Genomic DNA, 23,673 nt, shown 5'->3' with positions numbered 1-23,673 from the left:
TACTTTTACCTTCATTAATAAGGTCCTAATAAAAAGATACAAAGTACTTGCAAAATAAATATAATTTTTTTTACCTGCAAAAGAGGCTAAGATTTGAAGTTTTCCAGTTACAAGAACAAAGTCCATTTAAAAGTTCTCAAAATGCTGTGCTGCGACAAGAACGTTTTGGGGAATGGTAGAGCAAATAAAAACGTAATGTAGTAGAAGTGCAGAAAAACAAATTCTCATAACTGTATGTCAGTTTTGAAAAATATCATAAAAGCAAGATTGTTCACTAAAACAAATGGTAGTAGTTTTCAACTGAGAAACATTGCTGATGTTGTACTTTTTAAGCAGAAACTTTTCGAAATAAACTAAATAAATAATAAATTGATTATTTTCTGATGAAAAGCTGAGGGGGAAGGTGTAACACTGGCGTAACTACGTACCGCACAACCCTGCAACACGCTAAACATCACAATTTTTGCCATTTGCTAAAACAGTTTTAGCTAATTTGGGGGTCCTAGGCCACGGCCTATTCAGTAATCGGCCTAAAAGTGGAAAAAAAGGGCCCACGAACAACCTTCCATGTGCAAAAACCAAATCTTGGCACGGCACGGCGCAAAAGGGGAGAGAAACGAAAATCCCTGAAAAAGAAAGGGAAAAGAAGGAAAAAATCCTGATTTAAGGGTAGAGGGGAGGAGTGTCAGAAAAGGCCCGAAAAATTTTGAGCTTTGTTTTTATTCAATTTTATTAGTTTTTTCTATAAATTAAACTTGATTTAAAAAGCTTATATTGGTTTGGGGGCTCCCAGAGCTATAATATCATTCAAGATCGTCTAAAATTGAGTTTTGAGGGCAATAGTAAAAAAATCCCAGGGGGAGTCCTGAAAACCTGTCTTCTTATCATTTTTAAATATGTTCCGCGTTAGTTTTTCTAGGGCTTTTATTTAAAAAAAATTTCGGAGGAGAGACTGGAACCCTTCGTTATCCCAATATCATCGAAAATCACATAAAATTAGGGATTTTAAAACTGATTTCAAAAAAATCCCGGGAAAGCCCCGAAACCTTATCTTTCTTTTCAGGTCATCAAAGGCAACTCAATTTCAGGAGTTGAATTTTGAAAAATTTCCAGCAGAGAGCTTCGGAACCCCCGTTTCTTTAAAATTATCGAAGAGAATCTAAAATTGTGTTTTGGGAGCTTCAATATCAAAAAGTCTCATCTTTCACCCCCTTCCCTTTATATAACATCCTAAAAACGCATTTGTGCACCACTTTCAGTGCTGTGATGGCAAAAAATGAGGGGGTTTGGAACTTTGCCCCGAAAGTTTCCAAAATCGAAGATCCAAAAAGGTAACTTAATAATGGCAAACAATTGCATTTTAAATATTTAAATTTCGAAAAATTACAAAGAAGATGACCAAAACTTTCCCTCTTTTTAATATTGCATTTTTGGAACTTCAATTTCAAAAATTCATGGGCAGAGTCCCCAATTTAATTCCATCTTCTAACGTCTTCAAAAGTGGCATACAACTTCATTTTTAGAAGTTCCATTAAGAAAAATTCCTTGGGCAGCACCCCCGACACCGTTTCATTAAATTAGCCAAGATTTGTCCAAAATTACATTTTTGAAACTTTAATGTGATGAGATTTTTGGAAGAGTCCTTCCCCAAAGGTGGTACACATTCACGTTTGTAAAAACTTTCATAAAATTTACGGGTAAGACCACCAAACCTTCCATCCTCCTAACATCACTGACGAACGTTTAAAATTGCTATTTTGGAAATTCAAAAAACTCCTAGTTCAGGATCTCATCCTTTCAACTAATGTCTTCAAAAAATTGAATCTGTTGAAAATTTTCTGGGGTTTACCCCCGAGCGCCGTTGTTTTAACATCATCAAAGATCTTCTAAAGTTACGTTTTTCAAACTTCTATAATAATAATTGCAGGAAGATAGTCACTGACCTCTTTTCATTATGTTGAAAAAGAGACTTATAATAACGCCTTTAAAACTTCAAATTCGAAAAATTTAAGACGAAGAACCCTGAACCTTCACTATGCCAAACATAGTCCAAAATTCCGTTTGCTAAACTGACATTGTAGAAACTCCCCCCGATCTCCTATTTTTGTACAAGTATTTATTTACAATTAAATTCATATTGCTTATTCTTTTTCTCCTCATTGTAGCGAACCCTCCAGATTTCTGCCGACTAAAAACTCAATATGCCCCCCCCCCCCTCTTTTTCTCTCTCTACCTCTCTTTCTCTATATAAGTATGTGTGTTTATATTTGAAAATAAATTGCAGGGACGACAAACTTGAAAAATTGTACTACAAATATAGATTAATACGATTTTTAGTATGGGGCCCAAAGCCAGATTTTGCGGGTGGGCTGAAAATTTGAAATTACGCTACTGAGGTGTAATAATTCTTATCTAAGTATAAAATCTAATTCTTGCATAACATTTCTATGTCACTTGATTATGATATGTATTGGTAACTTATCTTGCCAGAAATTCTTAATCTTGCAACTTACTTGGATTTTTTTTTCCTGTGCAAACCTTATTGCAACAACTTATGTATTTCTGTTTGTTTTTTTATTTCTCTATTTTTATTTTATTTATTTGTTTATTTTTCATAGATGCTCTTTTTCTAGTGTAATTAAAATTATTTCTTTTAACGTAACATTTAAGATGTAACCATATTACAGATTAAACTAAACTCAGTGGGACAACAGCCCATGAGGGTCAATTTTCATGAAAGAGGGCTCTGGGGCTCAAGGCAGATGTTCCCGTTAGGTGGTCAGCTGAGTGCTAAACACCTAGAGTTTAGCTCCCAAGCATGCTGAGCACTCATTTTATTGACCCACTGAAGGGATGAAAGGCCGAGTTGACCGGTGCCCAAACTCTGAATTGAACTTGAGTCTGCAACATGAAGTGCTACCACTAAGCCAGTGGGCTTGTATTGCACATTATATTAGTTAAAATGTATGTAAAAATCCAAAAGAATATTTTGCATGTACTAATTTTCCTTCATGTATGTTTTCAGGTGACATTTCCTTTGTGCACAATTGCTCAAACTCCAAGGCTGCCTGAGCATTGTATTGAATATGTTAAAGTTCTGTTGTGGCCTAAGGAAAGAAGTAAGCTTTGCAGCTCTAATTTAAAATATTTTTTTGTTTTGTATGATTTTTTTACCTTCAATCTAGTTTTGCATGCTTCTATTAACTATGTAGTCTAAAGTTTTGATTCAGATAAGTATAAGAAGCAATTATTGCCCTGTACAGGGTGCGATTGAAAAGTAAGCAAACTTTTGACACTGCATGGTTTCTGGGCGTCAAAAAAGAATAATTGTTGGTGGGAAAATGTACGTCTGGTCTTGCTCTTGCAGGCCCTACACGAGTCAGTACGCTGCAAGCAGCAGTTGAGTAAATATTGCCCTGTGCCCGAAGGTTCTTTTTGCAGTCGGTTATGTTTTTGAATGGTGAAATGCAACAAACGATTGATCAGGCAATCAAGTTTGGCTTAAGTGATAGGATCCAGGATCTTCTAAAAGAAGCATCAGAAATGTTCTGTCCCGGGCACAAATTTATGAATGGCACAAGGCATTCAAAATGACGACTGGGAGAATGCTTTCAACTTCAAAAAATGATGAAAAAGTCGACAGGTTTTGTGAATTCTTGAACATTAACCATCTTGCAAGCATCTGGGACATGAGTGAAGAGTTAAACCTAACTTTCTATAGCGTTCAAAAAATTGTGATGTAGGAATTGAGCTTGAGCAAGGGTGTGCGCAAAATTGGTGCCCAAGGTTTTGATCACCTTAGCAAAAGGAAACAAGTTTGCAAATGAGTCATGAAGTGCTGGAATCCAAGACATGTCTCCCCTGGATTTCATTTTGTTCCTGCTCATCAAAAGGAACCTAAAAGGAAGGCATTTTCAGTCAATAGCAGACATTCAAAAAAGTGTAACCAGCAATCTAAATGCCATCCCAGAAGACACATTTAAAAATGCTTTGAACAGTGGAAAAACAGTAACCGCCGGTGTATTGAAGCACAAGGGATGTATTTTGAAGAATATTTAGTGTATTTGTCAAAATGTTCAATAAAATTGTTATTCCAGCAAAAGTTCAGTTACTTTTCAATCGCATCCTGAAACATTGTTTATTTAACGCTAAACATGAAAGAGATATAAATTTACGCAGTACAGATTCATTGTTCAGTCCTACTTAAAGACACAATTTTGTGAATTTTTAGTTGCAGTTTTTGTCTGAATTTCTTCTTTTTTTTTTTGTTTTTTGTTTTTTGTTGGGGAAAAATACATCATGTCTTGCAATTCAAAAATAGTTTTACTGTCTATATTTTTTTGCTACATATAACTCAACGAAAAAAATTATCTGTACAAAAATTTTCAATTAGAAAAAAAAAGTTTTCTCGCGAACAAAATATGATACATCACCGGTGCGAAAGATTTCATTAATTATTAAACCCTTTATCTACATTAAATATAATTAGTGTAGCTGCTTCTTTAAAGAAACAGCTACACCTAAAGAACCTAAATAAAAAAAACCTAAATAGGTTTTTTTTCCTATTATTTTTTAAATTTAATTTTTAAATTTTTGTTATACATATCCAAATTTTTTATTTATGATTTCAGAAGATGAAAGCATTGATGGTGATAACCCAGAGCATATTAAATGGATTTATGATAAAGCTTTGGAGAGAGCTGATGAGTACAAGATACCAGGAGTTACGTACAGACTTACACAAGGTAAAGAGCAACATTTATAGAGTTGTTAATAAATACTGTCACATTTCATTGTCTGGGTTTTGTGCAATGGCCAAATCTTTAACCTGATTTATAGCAAGAGCTGGGGATTCCCAAACGTTTTCAATTTGTGGCACCCTTTAAAGACTTTCACATGGCACCTTTGTAATCCATCTCCTTTATGTATGTATATTGATACTCTGGACCCTTCGCCGCACCGCTCGCCTTTCTCTGTGGCACTCCAGGGTGCTGCAGCTTCCAATTTGAGAACCCCTGGCATGAGCTATACTTATTTGCGCGATTCCTAATTATTATTGCTGGAGTAGCTGTCTGAAACCTAAAAATATTATGGACTTATCTCCAGCATCTAAAATATTTTTCTCAAATGAGGAACTGAGCTGCTTAAATTTAGTAATTATGACTTACATAGACAAGTGGTCAACTAATGAGGGTGGTCAGTTTTACTACATTTGATATTATTCTGACTATTTGATATGATTCTGAGCCTTATATTTTGACTTAAAAATCAAAATATAATTTGTTTATAATCAACTCAAAACTGATTTATGTATGTTTTTCTTGTACTGTCTTTCAACTCACTAAAATACATCTTTTTACACTTTCAATTTTTAATTTTAAGGAATTTATCCCAAATGTTTTAAAAATATTTTAACTGATGAATAAATTTCAAATTATAAGTCAGAGCTCTTCATTGCTTATGCAAAATAGTTTAAACTTTTTGTAGTGACACACACCTTGTACTTGTGCATTAAATGAATAATTACTTTTAAGGATATCTATTGCATCATATTTTGGGATAGATTTTTTTTTCGTCACTCACATTATAAGAAGTGCCACATAATTAGGATACTTGAAACACACTGCATTGTTTTGTAGCTTAATATTAACTTGCAAATTACAATAATACTATTTGCAAATCAAAATTTGACAATCCAAATAGTTTTGCTCATTTTACTATTTTGTTCAATATGAAAAGTTTCAAGCTTAAATACTTGCAACATTTGTGATTTTTAGTTTCCAAACTAAGTTTTTAGTATCCCAATTGTAGACAATTGTAATCAATCTCTTCCTTTGTTTTTCTAAATTTTATGTGGAAATTTGAATTGTACAGTAAGAATATTACTTACAATATTTTATTAAATTTGAAATATTTTTGTTAAATTTTGTATCTATTTGTTCCAATTTTTTGTAGGCGTTATAAAGAACATCATTCCTGCAGTAGCATCAACTAATGCTGTTATTGCTGCAGCCTGTGTCACTGAAGTTTTCAAACTTGCAACTAGGTAATCTATAATGCTTCTTATATATTTTAATTAATGTATAACATATTATTTTATATATTATTTATCAGATGTCATCATCTGTATATCTTTTGAGCTTACTAAGCCCAAAAGTCGTATCTGCAGGATCTCAAAATGGAAACTGTGCATTAAAGATTTACGCCTCCATTTATTTGATTCAGATTCCGCTTTTTCAGAGTTCTTCAGAAAGTATTTCCCACTCACAAATTACCATTAAACTTTGTATATAGTGAAATAGGTTATAAAGAACCACCTCATGTCGATAACTCAATTTCGATAAAGAGTGCAGATAAGATTTTTTTGCTTTATCTCTCTCTCTCCCTTTTCTAAAAATAATCCTTCAATAGTTTTTTATCTCCTTTCTATAAGTGATTTTACCTTAGAGTGCAAAGCATTCATTTGGGAGTGGGGGGGGGGGGAGGTTTTTTTCCAAAAAAAAATCTTAATTGATATTTTTCTTTTTATAAGCACAATAATTTATGCAAAAACCCAGTTATTGGGCTAAACCCGGAAATTTTGGAGAATAAACCGGGAACATTGGAGAACATTGCTAATTTTGAGAGCATGCAAACTACATGTTTTTCAACATTCATTCTAGGCTTAAAACATGATTAGGTAAAAGAAAATTTAGACGATATCATTGCTAAAAAATGTTATTTGTTCTCGGTGTATAACAAGCTATTTAAAATTGGAATTGAATTGAAACTTTTTCTTTTAAAAGAAATTCAAATTGTTGGTTGCTGTCCAAAAATAACTACGTAAGCAACCCTTACTGATAAGAAAAGTATTAAGATAATTTATATCAGTGCTATTATTAAAAAGTGAAATATACAAATAAATTATTTAAATGTTTAATTACAGATTAGTAGTGTTAAAAAAATATTAAACGTATAAATTATTCAGTTAAAGAATTAATTGCAAGCCAATAAAAAATAGTTAAGGGTAGATATAATGTGTGTAACAGTCTATTTGACATATTTATTTTAGAAGAAGTTATGTAATTTGCCCTTATGATAGTAAAAAACATTAAAATTTTATAAATATGTAGGAAAAAAAGGTTGAAATATAACTAAAGTTTCCCTTTCTTTAAATCACTTGAACATTTCTAGGGAGTTTTCAAAATCTTCTTGCCAAAAAAAACCCAGGTTTCTTCCTTTATTAGTACACTAACACTTTGTATGAATTTCCACTATGCAACAGTACTAGAGCACAACTGAGGGAATGTGTCTTATTCATGTATTGAAATGGAGTGGTTTCTGTAGTAAACAAATCCCAATGAGATAAATCAAAACAGTGCTGAAAATTATGCTCCCTAATTAGAATTGAATCTCCCAATTAACCTCAGAAGTATTTTGAGGCAGTTATACAATTTTCCTTTCAGCGATCAAGTCCAGTCTTTTTTAATGCTTCTTCCTCATTATCGCTGTGTTTTTTATTGTATATTTTACCATTTGCATGTTTTATTCTTTACAATAGTAATTTTTGTATTTCATTTTGTGTCATTTTTTTTCCAACCCCCCCCCCCTCCCATATTTATCCTATCTTATATCTTTAAACAAGCAATTCTCGTGACTAAATATATAAACATATATACAAGGTGTTCCGTTTTAACCTGCAAGACTTTTATTTTCACAACCGTTAGTCCTAGATGTATACTTCCAATTGCAAAAATATTTAAAATCAGATGCAGAGTTAAGATATAGAAAGTTTGAAGTGACAATAAAAATAAGTCAAAAAATACAAAATTTTACTTTTTATACGGGCCCTTGGTCCCCTAACTTGCATTCAGGTAAATAGTCTTCATTAAAAAATAATTTCAACACAAAAAGTTAGAAATTAGTACGACCAAAATTCGCCGAGATCTGAAATGTAGTGTTTTGTGACTTACACCACTTTTCACTTGCCGTCAATAACATCTTTTAAGGGAAAATATAGCGCTTAACATGTGTTTAAAATTATATGTGTGCATAGAGTGTTGTTTTTGAAACTGTTCGAGGTTTTGTAGTGTGTTTTTGCGTATCACGGCATAACATTTGCATTTATTTTTGAATAGCAAAGGAAAATATAAATACCTTGTTTTTCTTACTTTGACAACCTGTCATTCTTCTAAAAGAGCGATAAGTTCCAATCTTCTGTATGCTTAAATGAATTCTGAAACCGCTTAAATTGAGACTTAATACTAGTGTTAAAATAGGGGTTTGGCTCCGTGGATAACAAAATACTTCATTCTAGTGATGACTAATTGTATAATAATTTTAATGTGTACTTATATCGACTTTTATGCACAACATGCATAAAGAAAACTTAAATTGATTTTGTGTTCTGTTTATAAAGGGAAGGAGCTGGATATGATAGTCTTTTGGCAGTCATTAAGAATTTTTCTCTGTTAATCATTGCAGAGCATTAATGCATCCATGATTACTTGCCTCATTTCCATGATAGAATCTTCCTTCACTGACAAATCAGAAGGATAATTTCTATTGTGTAGGAATGGCTGAAATTTTTCAATGTGAACGTTTTTGGTTGTGCGTCACCAACATTGGTATCCTCATTGGTTTTGACCTCCTTTGTCACTCCTAAAAGCTCTTCTTCTAGTTAGTTCTGAACAGTGTGAGTTTTATAACTTTACCTCTGGAAAGAGCTCTGGAACCAATTACATAAAATGTTTCCAGTGGCTCAAGCTCGATTATTAGCCCGCCAAAATGCAGTTGATGGTGCACAATCTGCAATCTTTAGGAGTTTTGATTTTGAAAGAGGGGAAATTTTTATCTATTTGCATTGCCGCATTCGTGTAACGCCGAAACTCATCTGCGTAAAATAAAATAAAGGTGTAAAATCTTAAACCCGCATAAAATGAGGGTCTACTGTAGCTCATCACCACGACTAGTTATCAAAGGCAATGAATGGAATCAAGCTTTTAAAAAAGGTCTCAAGATAACTGGTTAAATTTATTTCTTGATTTCTTTCAATTGTTTTGTTACGAAACACTCTGTGTCATTTCTTGGCATGATTCTTTTTTCTTATGGATTTCAGTTAATCATTATTTTCTTAATAAAATTGCACCATTAGAAAATTATTTATTTCCAGCTCTTCTACTTTTCTCAGTAATTATATGGTTTTTAATGACAATGATGGAGTCTACACTTATACATTTGAAGCTGAAAAAAAGGTACTTCATTTCTTTACTTCTTCTTGCATAAAGATAATTTTCTTCATTTTAAATGCCATATCTTTGAACATGCAAACAAAAACAGTCTTTCTATCTAATGCAATGTGTCTAGTTGCTGAAAGTAAAACTTAGTTTATTCAATTTGTTTACACTACTCTTAATTTTTTACTATTAATAGCATTTGCTCATGAATAGTTTCAACTTACAATATGATATTTCCTGTTTTTTTTTTTTCTGCTCCATATTTTAACATAATATCCTATAACACAAGTGCTCATCAAACAGCAAATCACATGTTTTCGCTTTGACGTCAATATCACGCTTCTAAGCAGAATAGTATAGCGGCTACAGCAAAATGATGTACACTATTTATGTTGGCCACTAGGGAAAGTATGGACTTTTGTCTTATTTTTCAAATTCATAAATAATTTAGTTTAAAATAATTTCAGTATTTATATTAGCTTTTTAGTAATATTATTATATATGCAATTGCTAAGCCAACTAGTCCAACAAAACCAAAACTAGTAAGTTCCCTGTGAATGTTGATTTTTTTATAATTATTTCTTCTGTTTGTATGTTTTTTTAAAAAGAAATCTCTGCAGTTATAAAAGACTGAGAACTAAAGCTAGATTTATTGCAGTTAACTTTTTTATTTGTAAAATATATAACTTATATGACAGAACTACATATTATCACCCAATATCACCTTTCAGGCAATATATGGGCAAGGGTGTGCACGGGGGGAGGGGAGAGAATAACTTTTTGCTTGTGTTATATTCAGTATCATAGTGTAACGAATGTTAGTTGTTTTCCTTGTATTGACACTATGCTGACAGAAAAACAACTTTTATGCAGTTCATTTATTGCTCTTGAGAGTAATTTCAGTCACCTGTAGGACAATTTGAACAAAATTTTCCTTATAATGTGTTGTCAACACAAACTAATAGGGGCTGAAAGTTAAAAGATTGTTGACCATTGAAAAAAACTTGACTTGTGTATTTTGCTAGGGGAAAAGAGTCTAGTTAATTTTTCAATTGAGGCAGTGAGAAACAAAGGAATGTAAGTGGGTAAATTAAAGTTTCGAATAAATCGTGTGAATAGTTCAGATGCTAGGTAGGCTTTCATGAAATTTGTTTTCTAAATCATGCTATGCTGCAGCATCTACCAGGGCTACTAGTGCTATTTCTTGCCCCAAAGAAGAGGCAAGGTTCTCCTATCATTTGTACTGGTTATCTCCAAATAATGATGTCACTTACATCCTTTGCTTCTCACTGCTTCAATTGGTATTTTTTACCTGTCACGCATGGAACACACTTTTGAACATCAGCTTTACAAAGTCAGACCAAACAACGTAAGTAGAAGCACAAATTTTTAAATTACAGCACTGTGCTGTAATTTACAAATTTGTGCTTCTACTTACGTTGTTTGGTCTGACTTTACTATTCAGCACAAAGGTATTTATTTATCTTATCAGCTTTACAGTTCTTGCTTTTGCAATCTTTCAAATCTGTTATTGCAAGTTTGTTAAATGCATACTTTCCTTTCCTACTTATTACTTTTTAGAGTTAGTTTCAAAAGGAAATAAATAGTAAGCCATTTCACCACTTGTCCTACACATGACAGCTTTATAATTTGTTTCAAAAAGTAACACTTAAAAGGTGTAATAAACAAAGGTTTTTTCCCAAAGAAACCAAACAATCACAGGTGATTAATTAGGCAAATAATTTTGCTTATTGCATGTTCTCTCTTTGTGGAATAGCACTTGAGATTTAATATACAAGATAATTGGCGAAAGAAAAGGCACTTGACTTTGGTTACCAAATTTCTGACTGAGCAAAGTAACTTAAATTTCACTAAGTAAGCAAAATAAAATTGACTAGAATATACTTAATGTGAAATTCGTAGAATCTTTAAGGCTGCTGGGTGATATTAAGTAAATGTTAGCTCCTAGGCATTGATCAGATCAGATTAAAATGAGATTAGATTGCTGACTTACTAATGTAACTAATTGCATAAGTTAGCAAACTAAAAAGTTACTAGAATATACTTGATCTAAAATTTGTAGACGCTTCCAAGCTGCTGGGTGATATTTGTAAATGTGAGTTGCCAGTGATAGGTCAGATCAGATGGAGATGGGATCAGTGGCGGATCCAGACGACCCTCTTGGGAGGGGCGAATGCAACTAATGAATTATGTGGGGAGGGGGGACAAACTAAAGCAGTTTAAAAAAAATTTAAAACTGAATGTCTTTTTTTCAATGTTTTTTTTAAAAATAATATATGTGATTAAAAGAGTTTAATTGAATGTTACGAGTGCTTCGAGTACAAAGCATAAAAAGTTATAACATCAAAAAAAGGAGAGGGTAAGGGAAGCAGTATCAAGTTTTTGCACCCTCTCAGAAAAATTGAAGTTGCCCCGAAAATTGATTTCTAAAAACGCAGTTTTCAGCACTCTTTTATGGTATAAGGAGAAAGCAGATTTTGAGGCTTTTCTTCGGAAATTTTTCGAAATTGAAGCTTTAACAATGCGATTGTTGGTCATCTTTGGTGATGTGAACGGAAAAGATGTCATTCAGCTACATTTCTATTTTGGAGCTTCGAAAAACAATTTTAGAGTATCTTTAATGATGCTTGGGAAAGGGCGGAAGTCCTAAAAAGTCTAGTGTACACACAGAGAACACTTAACCCAACTTTGTCATCCACTCCTGAGATCCTTTTGGCTCGGCAGTTAAGTACTGGGTTAGCCTAACAAAGGTCTGTAGACCAAACATTGCCGCGGACAAACTTCGCTCATTCTGCTTCCACATCTGAATGCCACATATTGGAGACGTGGCTACTCAACAGATGGCGCCATTTAACACAGAGCTAGCCCCTCATTGACAGCAACAAGTTGCAACTGGATAGTCTTGTTGCTTATGCCAGAACACCTGGCTTCTCGGCTCTCCATCTGATTCAAATATTGCTCTCTAGCTTCCCTGCTCCATCACTTAGGGGAAGTGATGTGGTGCCAGGCCCGTGTCTAGATTTTCATAAAGGGAGGGGTTTTAATCTTACCAGTAGGGGGGGGGGGGAGAATTCAACACCCTTACAGCTTTTAGTTTTACGACAAATTGCCGATCCCAGTATGGCGTTTATTCACATGTAAGGACTGCTGTATTCTTGAAGGATACCTCTAGCTGTACAAGTTACCAAAGTATTCCTTCGTTTCACAGATTCGCTTTAATCAAACTTTGCTTGCTTCTTTTTAATCAAATCTGTTTACTATGTAGTATATTGCAATGAGTATTAAAAACTCTTCACAAATTCTTTTATGATGTAGAATGTATATCAGGTTGTTATGTTCTGAAATAATGCTTAATAAACTAAACAAGAAAGAGCTCTTTGCAGATGCAAATTACATAGCCAAGCACAATCACTAATGCATCTTCATAGATGTAACATATGCCAAATTCACCATAAGCTCCTTACAATAAGCAATATTCTTTCTTTGCATTGGTAGATCATTCAGCGGTTCGTCCGCCATACTTTTTCCGAAATATTACATCAGTTTGTAAGGCTTTAGCAGTTGTAAATCGCAAAAAACTTCAGAGAGAAAAATAAAATAAACGCTGAACGCAAACTTTCTCATTAAAGTAAATTTAAGTCAAATATACATTTTCTTCATTTTGCTTATTTTTTCCCCAAGGGAGGGGTTTAACCCCTAAAACCCTCCCCTTGGACACGGCGCTGTGGTGCACATTCAGAGAGCACTTAGCTCAACTTTTCCCCCGAGCCTTGAGATCCTTTTGGTTAAGCAGTAAAGCACTGGGCTACCATCACAAGTATATGGCTCAAACCCAACTATGGACATGTCGCTCACTTTTTCATCCACATGTCCCGTACGCCACTAACACAATTGAAGGCAATCTTTTATTATGTTAGGAGAAGGGACAGGGTTTGGAATTTTGATCCGGAAAATTTTCAAACTTGAAGTTTAAAAACGTAATTTTAGATGAACCTCAGCACTGGCCTTCCCCCGGGAAGTTGTTTAAAAATGAAGTCTTAAAAACACTTGTTGGCTATTTTTGGCAGCGTTAAGATAAGCGATGCAGTTGAGGAAATTTCCCTCAATTTTTCAATATTAAAGTTTTTAAAGAAAACAATTTTAGACACTCCTTGATGATGGTATAGATGGGGGCTCTCCTGGAGTCTTAGAAACAGGATTGTATAATGCGACTTTGCTATAGAAGGGATGGGTTCAAAGAATCTCCTCAGACAGTTTTTTTAAATTGGAGCTGAAAAAGCAGTAAAATTTTCGATGATCTAACAATGACAAGAGGGAGAGGGGCTCTTCGAAAATGTTGGAATTCGAGTCCTTAAAACTCAATAATAGGTGATTTTTGTGATGTTGGGGGAAGGGGAGGAAGGTGGTTCTTTTCTCCTGAAACATTTTCAAACCTGTTAGGGGGACGATCGCCCCAATCGACCCCCCGCCCCCCTGCAGATCCGCCACTGAATGGGATAAAGTTGAGCGTGTGGTACTGCATAAGTCTACAATTTCATAGTTAGTCATTTTACTCATTACTGTTAGCATCAGATAAGCATCTTGTGAAGTTTATAACCTTGTAAAACTCTTTTCAATTATTTTCAATGAATTTTCAATTGTACTTATTTCAAAAATAAGGGTTGAATATTAAATTAATGATGCACTTGTTAAAATGAAATATTTATTATCAAAATAACAAGAATAAATGAAATTATTTTAAGCATATAAAATTAATAAATTAGGTATTTAGATTAATTGATTACATTTAATTCTAATAATTTCCATACAGATACCAAACCTAGGCTTGAGTTGTTGTTTCTTGTCATACTTATTAATACTTGTTAATTGATTTTATCATTCAGTCACTCCCTTACATATGCACTCCCTTTGTTATCAAATCTGTGATTTCAAACCGGATTTATAAATTGCACAATTTGTTGAAACAACTACTCCATTTTTCTTAATTTTTAGAGCAATGATTGTAGTAGGGCAATATGGGGCAAAGTGGAATGGTGAAATATTTACTCCGCTTTTAGCATCACCAATCTGGTGATACTTTACCTATATAACATAAAAAATATCACCCTAAGATTAAAGCATATGATAATGCAGGCAATATTCAAAAATTGATACTCAAATTGAAGTATTTTGTTGCAAGTCAAAAATTATTTTTGTTATTATGAAGTGATAAAGTTCTTGTTTTTAACATTTTAAATATCAATTAAGATCTTCTAATACCCTGTGAAATATTTGTTTAGTTAATATTAACCTTATTTGTATTTTTAATATTTTCTACAATAAGTGAAGTACATACGGGGCAAAGTGAAATAGTTTATTTTGTTTACTCGCTCAGTCATTTACCAAATCACTTAAATATACATTTATTAATTCATTCATTTACATTTCTCCATTTACTCGCTCAATCATTTACTAAATCACTTGCGTATTCATTTATTAATTCATTCATTTACATTCATCCATTTAGTAATTCACTTATTTTCTTTTCCGTTCACTCTTTTACTTTTCCATTTATTTTTCTTTGCATATTTACTAACTTAATTTTCAGTTTATTGTTTCAGTACCTTTTCATTTATTCTTTAAACCTTTTATTTACTGATTCATTTGATCAAAAATGTTTTCCATAATTGAATAAAAAATATTTTATTTTTCACTTAGTTTCATGGGGGAAAAAAAGTGAAAAATTCCCTCTTTTTTATGAAGGTGCGAATTCACTGCCAAAAATAAAAAATACTATTTCAATGTAAGTTTTGTAATAAAATAGAATGTTTTTTCTGTATGCACTGTAGTTTTCAAAATAAATTTTCAGTTTGTTCATTTTGAAAAAGTTCAGTCATTTTAAGTATTTCACTTTGCCCTACATTCCCCTATTACTGGGATTGAAATTTTTGCTATTCATTCATCTTAGATCAGACGTTCAAAAAAAATAAAATAAATAAAATAAAGTAAAACAATATAATGAATAAAAAAGCTGCATAATCTGTGTTTTAAGATCATAAATTTCTATTGAATAGTCAAATTTGTAACGTACCTCAGAGCCAGACTGATGCAAGTCCAAAAATTGGGATTTTTAGTTTATTAGTGCTTTGTATGTTGAATCCTATTTCAAATCGAGAAATGTGAATGAAATTCTAAAAAAAAAAAAAACTTCGCAATTATTTACCAGCGTTAAAAAAGCATGCTTCCCATGTTTTGCATGCACCAGACAACCTTTTTTCCTCTCTCCTGTAAAGTCACGATTATGTGACTTACATTCTTATGGCTCTGTGGTACAGAAATGTCTCCTGCTTGGTCTCCTGCTTATAAGTAACTAAAAACTTCATATTGAATAAAGTTATATTGGTATGAAAACCAAATTTTGCTGGCTGCCTGTTTGCTGTATTGATCTAGATAACCATACTAATGAACTTTGTTAATTATGATTTCTCTTAATATTCTTAGGATTTTTTGTTGAAAAATTGTTCCGTGCTTATTTTTATGCATTGGAATTTTAGGAAAACTGCCTAGCTTGTAGTGCAAAAATACATCCATTAACATTCTCGGAGCTTGACAAGCTGCAAGATGTAATTGATTTTCTCACTGAAAATCCCCAATTGTAAGTATATTTTGATGCAATCGAAACTTTGAAGTTTTTGACTGTAGTTTTTCAAACATTATATTAGAAATAAAAACTTCTAATGTTTGATCGTATTTGTGTTGCATCCTAATTCAAGGCTCAGTTTCACTGAAACTAGGTTTTTTTCACAGCAGTTATCAGTATATATCAATGTATGTATATACTGTGAAACCACAATTTTACGTTTTTCAGAGGATGGGTTAAAAAAAAACGTAAATTATAGGAAACATAAATTACAGGAGATACATAGAAAGCAAAAAACCAAATAGATGAAAACTGAAGGTAATAAAAATGACTCTTTTAAAAGATATACAGTGGACGCTGGTTAAGAATCAGTGGTTCATTGAATCAACTGCTTAAATGAATCAAATTGTCAAAAACAGAATAAAATCCAGCTTTATTGAATTATCTGCTTTATTGAATTATCCGCTTTAAGGAATCAAAATTGTTTAGAACAAAGGTGATTCTTATAAGCAATGGCCACTATAATATCTATATTTTACAAAAAAAAAGCATTACTATACACATTTTAGATCATTTTAACACATTTGGTTTCCAGTTCGGGCGTTTAGGTTAAAAATAGTCCATAACAGTAGATTGTTTTTTAGTTATAGAGTTGAAAATTTTCCTGGTTTCTCTGAGTTAGAAAATAGTATTTCGATATTTATAAGCTCTTTCATGCAATATTGAAAGAAAAGATGGGGTCATCATTATTGGGCTGACAAAAAATCCATAAGGTTGGCTTTGGATGGAGCAGAAGCATGTCTGTTTTCATCAATTTACTTTATACAATGTTGATTAGCTTAAAAAAAAAAAAAAAAAAAAAAAAAAACAAGTTTAAATTTTGATGATTTTGATGGTTTAATAAAATGATTATGTTTTTATCAATTTGTCTTAAAAAATTTTTTTCCAGCCAAATGAAATCTCCAGGATTGACTGCTTGCATAGATGGTCGCAACAAAACTCTTTACATGCCTTCCATATCATCCATTGAGTTGGCTACTCGACCAAACCTGAAAAAAACACTCAAAGGTATGATCACTTTTTTTTTTATGTTCTTTCTACGTTTATATTTGAAACCTCCTCCATCTGCTGCGTAGTCAACCCTCGTTTGAAGATAGAAGCTTAGTGCACAAAAATATCTGTTTGCAAATTTGGTAAAATATTGATAAATTGTAAAATACCAACATGAAAATGCATGATCTGTAAAACTGCCAGGAACTTTTCTTTCATAAACATTCATTCCAGTTACACATTACAGGATTTAAATAATCATATTTAAACTATCAAAAAGGTAGAAATTATATTACAGTGTAGTCAAAGTCAGCTTTCAAAATTTAAAAATGTTCCATCTGAGAACAGTTAGTTGGAACATTCTCTTCAGAAAGTTTAGTATTCTTTTTCTGAATAGATTTGATCAAACAGTGGCCCCTGTTTATCCGGTCCCTGTTTTTCCACAACAAATTTGTAGAGTTGAAAAAATTATATTGACTTAAACAATAATTTTAAATTACTACAGCAAGAATGAAACTTTAAATATGCCAAATATTTGGTATTTATTTTGATTAAACTTACAATCCCTTCATAGAAAGTACAATTAAGTATAGCACCAATCGAACAAACAACATATCATACTTGGAGTATGTGGCTGACACAACTGGGATCGAACCATAAACGATAAAGTATTTGCAAGGAACCATACTAAGTAATTTTATTACACAGTATTGTTTTTCGCTGTAAATAAAGATCAAGTTTGCTTCTTAAAGAATGCGTTTTGCTTTTTAGCCATATTACCTGGATTAGTCAGATTTTCATTTATCCAGATTGCTTTTGGTCCCAGCTAATCCAAAAAAATGAGGTTGTGCTGCTGTAATAGCCCGCAACCTTATCTTCACCAATTGAAACTTTTAACTAAGACAAAGAAAGGCTTCTCACCAGAAGGAACAATGAAGCTTTTATATCATGATTATGAGTAATGAATTAATTACCCCACATGTAAATAAAACTAGAATAAAAAATAATTATTAAATAAAAACAAAAGACCTGACTGCGTAAAAAACAAAAAAAAAAAACTAAAAAGGAAGAAATCAAATGTAAGCCAAGTGTTTTAGAATATTATTAAGTACTACTGAATAACTACGCCATTGAAATAGTTTTATAATCGTACACAGATAAGACAAATCATAAATTCAAAAGCAGAATAGAAGGATCAACAGTTGGGGCTCATTCAAATTTTATGGAGTTCCTTGAATCAGAAAGGAATGGGCCCCGACTGTTCATCCTTCTTTTCTTTTTTTTTTTTTTGAATTTATGATCTGTCTTATGTGTGTATCGATTATAAAATTATTTCAACAGTGTAGTTATTCAATAGTACTTAATAATATTCTAAATCTCTTGGCTTATATTTTTTTCCTTCTGTTTTTTTTTTTTTTTGGTTTTTACGCAGTCGAGTTTTTTGTTTTTATTTAATTATTTTCTACTTTACACTTTTTAGTTAATTTTCATGATTATGAGACGGTAAATTTCGCTATCTTGTCAATTTATTTGGAGGGTTTATAGCATGAAGATTATTAAATAACTCGCGTTGGTCTAAACTACTGATTATTAGTTCCTCTAGGCTTGCTTGCTAGGGACATAACTCGGCTCGGTCAAAAGCAGCATATGCTTTTGACCTTCAGCAAAAATATGATAACTTAAGTCAACCACAGCTATATAAACAGCCTGTATAACTCATGATGACGAGAGCTTATAAATGTCATCAGTCAAATCTTTCTCGCAAAACTAAAAAATCCCATCAAGAAAGTATATGTCGCGAAACTCAGTCCCCTGAATCATGACAGAAACAAATGCAACATGTTAGAGATGAAAAACGAATTAGTAGACTTAGTAAACAAAAAATTCAGGCAGCCAAAAAGCATTTGTCGCATACAGGTAGCGTGTGACACAATCCCGAACTGATGGTATGGCGACTGGTTGTTGACATGGTGAATTTCGATTACTACTATCATGTGTTTAGTGGCACTCCCAAGGTTAAGACGAATCAAATGACAAAAGAATCATCAAAATTGGCCAAGGCGTTTGGCCTCTACAACGCCACATAGGAACAAACATACATACATAGGCTCATAAACACATTACCCTCCTTTGCACCGCGCAGGCGCAGTCAGGTTAAAATGAAGAAAAGTCTTCTCTTCTCGCATTACCATTCAGAATTTAGAAGTAAACTTACCATTTCTTTAAAATAAAAAAATAGATAAATGCAAAACTCTTCAAGAGAAAAATTAGTTCCCATTCAACTGGGAAACAGTAATCCAATTTAAAACACATAAAGGAAAAATGTACGAAGAAGCCATTACAAACAGGATGTGATTAGAAACCAACTGCAAACGGGGTGTCATTAGAAATCAAATGGGAACAGGGTGTCATTACAAAATCTCTACAATATTTCATATATTTTGTTGAACCTTTCAAAATCAGTTAATCTTTCTTGTTCCAAGTTTTAACTGAAGAAAGTTTGAGTTTTCAAAATGAAAGCTCAGCACTAGTAAACGAAATAAGAGTGTAAATAGTATTCTTAATGCAGTAGATAAATCAGAAAATTTTTATTTATCATTCTTATGTCAAAAAATATATTGGCATAACCTTTTTGTTATAATATCAAAATTTCATTTCCTAAAACTTACTCTATCAATATTGGTAAATAATTTGGATCTGTCAAGGCATTGTTTGATATTTGATTACAGTCTTGATTGTTTTCTTTCATTTTTGTGATGAATTGAGGAACACGATTTAAAAAAATTTCAATTGTCATTTAGGTCACTTAAATATTTTGTGATAAATGTTTGCTTCATTCTCCCAAATTTTATTTAATTTTTGGAAACTGTAGTGTCATCTGGCAGGATGTAAGACAGTCCTAATGTTGGTTTTCAGGTCAACAAATCTTCTCATACGTTCAAGCTTTATAAGGCTCAAGCAGTGCTCTATTGGAGGGTATATGGAGAACATATTCTGGTTGGCTTATAAAAGTAGGGCATAACATCAAGCAAGGATACAGAGGGGATAATGACCCTCCCGCCACCTGAAAGTCAAATTATCTGATTTTATTCTCATCATTTGTTTTTCACTCATCAAATTATTCATCTTGGCCTAACGTAATGTATTTTCAGAAACATAAACATTCTTAGTATCTGTTTTCCACATATGAAGCTAAGTTTTCCATCATCTCTCCTTGAAATTTCTGGTCATACTCTTGGTTTTAAAGTTGCCTTGCAACTGCGAAAATCTGTATGCAATATTTTTGCAATTTTATACCTTAATGCTGTGTTTTGTAATTTATTTATTATGTTTCAAATTTGTTTTGCATTATTATGATCAGATTTCAATTTAAGCAAAAAAAAAAGATAAATGTCAATGTAAAAACAGTCAATGCCGTAGCCAGGATTTTGTTTCGAGGCGGGGGGAGGGGGATCATAAATTTTCTACAAGAAGTCACCTATTTGTATAGGTCCAAGATTTAGAAATTTTCTAAGTGGTCAGTGGCAACTAGACTCCAGAAACTTAGTGGCCACCACTGTCGCCAAGTTTTAACATACAAACTGGGGGGGGGGGGGTGATTTTACAACTTTTATAAAAAAAAAATTAATTAATAGAACTTTGCACATTCTAAAACAGAATAATTTAGAATTTTTTAAGTTTATTTTAGGTTTTAGAATTTTTTTCAAAAAATGAATGAATAAATAAATGACGCGTCCACAGGAAATTGTATTTTAGATGAAATAGCTTCAGTTTATGACAAAGCCTCCAAAGCAATCAGGATAAAATGCAGATAAAAATTTCCCATTTCAAGAAAGAAATTAATTAAAAAAAAACTTAGTTTATTGCACATTTTATGCAATTTTCAATAGTTTCATGGCATTGGGATAAACACCCGATTCTGTTTTTGGAAATTTAGGCAATGAATAGCATCATCTACTCTCATCTTGCGAATGACTAAACATCGCCACTACACAAAAAAATTAAGATACTAGATTTTTGAATCTGTTGCAGGGTTCGGGGACAACTTGATTTTTCCAGAGTTAAGAGTCTGAAAAACGAAATTTTTGGTGATATATTTTTATAGCATGTAAAACTTTGATCCCCCCCCCCCGCTGGCTACGGCCTTGAAAACAGTTATAGGTCAACACCATGCTAAACAAACGATTGTGAAAAATTGTGTTTTTCGAATTCATTGTTTGTGGTAGTACTCAAAAAGGGCTACTGGTTGTAACTATTTCAAACGGTAGTTCATTTACTCTTAAAGTTATCTATAAAATTTCAAACATTGAAAAAAAAAATGCATCAGGTGGAAAAAAAAAGTGTTTTGGCTCTCCTGAAAAGTGCCAATTTTCTCATTTGTTAGTTTAGCATGGTGCCAATTTACAACACAAAGAAGCAGAGATATTTTTAATGCTTCTACAAGCTTATTTCATGCATTGCAGATTTAAAATACATGTCAAAAATTTAACCAAGTATTTTCACACTTCGTACTTTAAATCAAATTGAGCATTGTGGAAAATGGGGGAAGGGGCAGGAACTAGAATGTTTTAACTGCAGTAAACTCCCAACTAACTGAACAGATTATCTGCGAGTCGATCAAGAAAATTTATTTTCTCACACCGAAAAGAACCAAAGAAACAAAAACCAATGATAGCTTTTTTTTTTCAAAGGATTGTAAGTAAAAGTTAATTGTTTTTATTTTGTTTTTTGTGCTTCCATCCTTGCTTGTACACTTGTTCTTTGTTGATGTTACATTCTAATTTCCGTAAATACAAAAAAAATTACTGTACTGTATTTATTTTCATTGTTTGTACAGAGTTTTATAAATAAATACAGTCAAGTTTTGAGCAAGAACAGCTAGAAGCTTATTTGCCCTCATTTTTGACATTTTTGCTGATTATCTGCCGTACCCAAACCATTCAATGCCACCTATAATCAGTAGTTCACTGTTTTACTTTTGAATATTTTAAAATTTATTTTAATTCAAAATGTTTTACATTCTAAAGGTTCAAAAATCAAAGTAAGAACACATTAATTCCTTCCTTACCATATTTCACCCAACTAAAAAAATGTCATGGGGTGTTTACCCTCCTTGAAAAAAACTCCAGCAATATCTCTGCAAGGAAGAATGAAAAAGTTAAAGGGAAATCAAAGTTTTTCTAATATTTAAGATTACCCAAGTTATAATAAATTTTAAAAAATGCTGTACTTTAGTTTCTGGAGTTTTCTATTCTACCATTTTTCTTTTCTTTTATAAGATTTAGGAATTACAGATGGACAACAAATAATCGTTGCAGATTCAACTACACCTTCTTCATTAATTTTTAAACTGAATTTGACATCAGAAATGGAGAGCTGAACTAAATGTGTTTGTTTTATTTATTGTTTTTCCTCCTGTGCCTCTCAAGATGTGTAGAGATAAAGCAATCACATTTTGAAGATGTATTACTTTAAGCTATAATATTTTCAAAAACCTTTGTTTTTCAATGAAATTTCAAGGTTTTTTTGTCTAAAAAAACTTAAATTTTGTTGTAATTGTTGTGTAATGTATTAAAATGAGCTATTAAACTCGATGTATATCTGTTGTCTAACTTCACTAATATATTCATGTCCAATAAATTTTCTTTCATGTTATATGAAAATCTTGTCACATTTTGAAAAAAGAACAAAATGTATTTTGTTACAGTAAACTCCCGATTAATCTACAGGTGGTTTATAGGTCAACTTTCACTCTTTCAAAAGAAAAAGTTTCTTCCAGCAAACATTTAATCTTAACAAGGGTATATAACCGGTTTTTTAGACATTCCTACTTCTTTCTTCCCTCCCTCTTCCATGGTCACTGAAACCTCACTAGTTGAAACCCTGGAATTTTCCGTGTGGGGGGGAGGGGCAGGATCGAAGGTTCACTATTCTCAAATCGTACTCTAACACGCATCAGAATTTATTCTTTTGATTTTATCTATTGTCAGGAACAAAAAACAGTTTTTTAAAAAATCTTGAATAATTACTTAGCATTAGTCAATAAAATAAATTTATGAATAACAAATATTTAAACTTTCAGAAAGCACAAGAATGGATGTATTTACTTTTTTCAAAGTTCAAAATATAAAAAGAGAAGCAAAATCATCATTCTAGAACAATTTATGTTCACATACATTTCAGTTTTGCAGGGAAAGAAAGAGATAAGTGTTATTTTTTTTTTCATTTGTTAAATCTGAAATTGTTGCTACCTTTGCTTGGAACTATTTTAAATACTAAATACATACATAGAATTATAGTCAATCAATAAAAACTCAAGCATGATGGGAGGAGTCCGGACCCCTGGACCCTCACCTTGTACGTGCCATGTTGAAACCTGATTTTTCGATCTACTCTACTTACTGATTTGGATCTACTCTACTTACTGATTTTTAAGTGTGTGTTATTCATTTGCAATAAGTTATCCTGTCTTAGCTTTTACATACTTTGTTATCGTTTTTGCCATAATTTAAATGTATGCGAGTGTTATTGAATGCTGCAAGCTATGTCCTGGTAAGCCCTGGTTCAAATACTACTAACTGGAAATGTCTTCGTAATACGTAAACCTTGAGTAATTTTGTCTCACAGCTAATGAAAGTTGCTAATGACTTATGACTTTGCTGTAAAGACAAACTAAAAAGTACAAACTGTGAAAAAATGGAAATAATTATGTTTTGAAAAAAACTTTCCTTTATTGATAATTCATGTATTGTGTAGTTTCAAAGAAAG

At 32.2% G+C, this 23,673-nt stretch overlaps 1 protein-coding gene across 1 annotated transcript in view; it reads left to right on the top strand.

Annotated features, from left to right (window-relative positions):
- Window positions 1-22,503, top strand: part of LOC129229337 (NEDD8-activating enzyme E1 catalytic subunit-like) — a gene marked incomplete at its 5' end in the record, with an annotated part of 43,008 nt that extends 20,505 nt beyond the window's left edge. Inside the window, 7 exon segments of the mRNA XM_054863630.1 lie at window positions 3,026-3,119; window positions 4,632-4,745; window positions 5,956-6,046; window positions 9,152-9,233; window positions 15,770-15,870; window positions 16,805-16,923; window positions 22,185-22,503. Of these exon segments, the coding sequence (XP_054719605.1) occupies window positions 3,026-3,119; window positions 4,632-4,745; window positions 5,956-6,046; window positions 9,152-9,233; window positions 15,770-15,870; window positions 16,805-16,923; window positions 22,185-22,285 (702 nt within the window).
- Window positions 22,504-23,673: the final 1,170 nt, after the last annotated feature.

The sequence above is a fragment of the Uloborus diversus genome, chromosome 9, assembly GCF_026930045.1.
Source record: "Uloborus diversus isolate 005 chromosome 9, Udiv.v.3.1, whole genome shotgun sequence".
NCBI classification, from domain to species: Eukaryota; Metazoa; Arthropoda; class Arachnida; order Araneae; family Uloboridae; genus Uloborus; species Uloborus diversus.
This window is presented reverse-complemented; position numbering and strand designations above follow the sequence as displayed.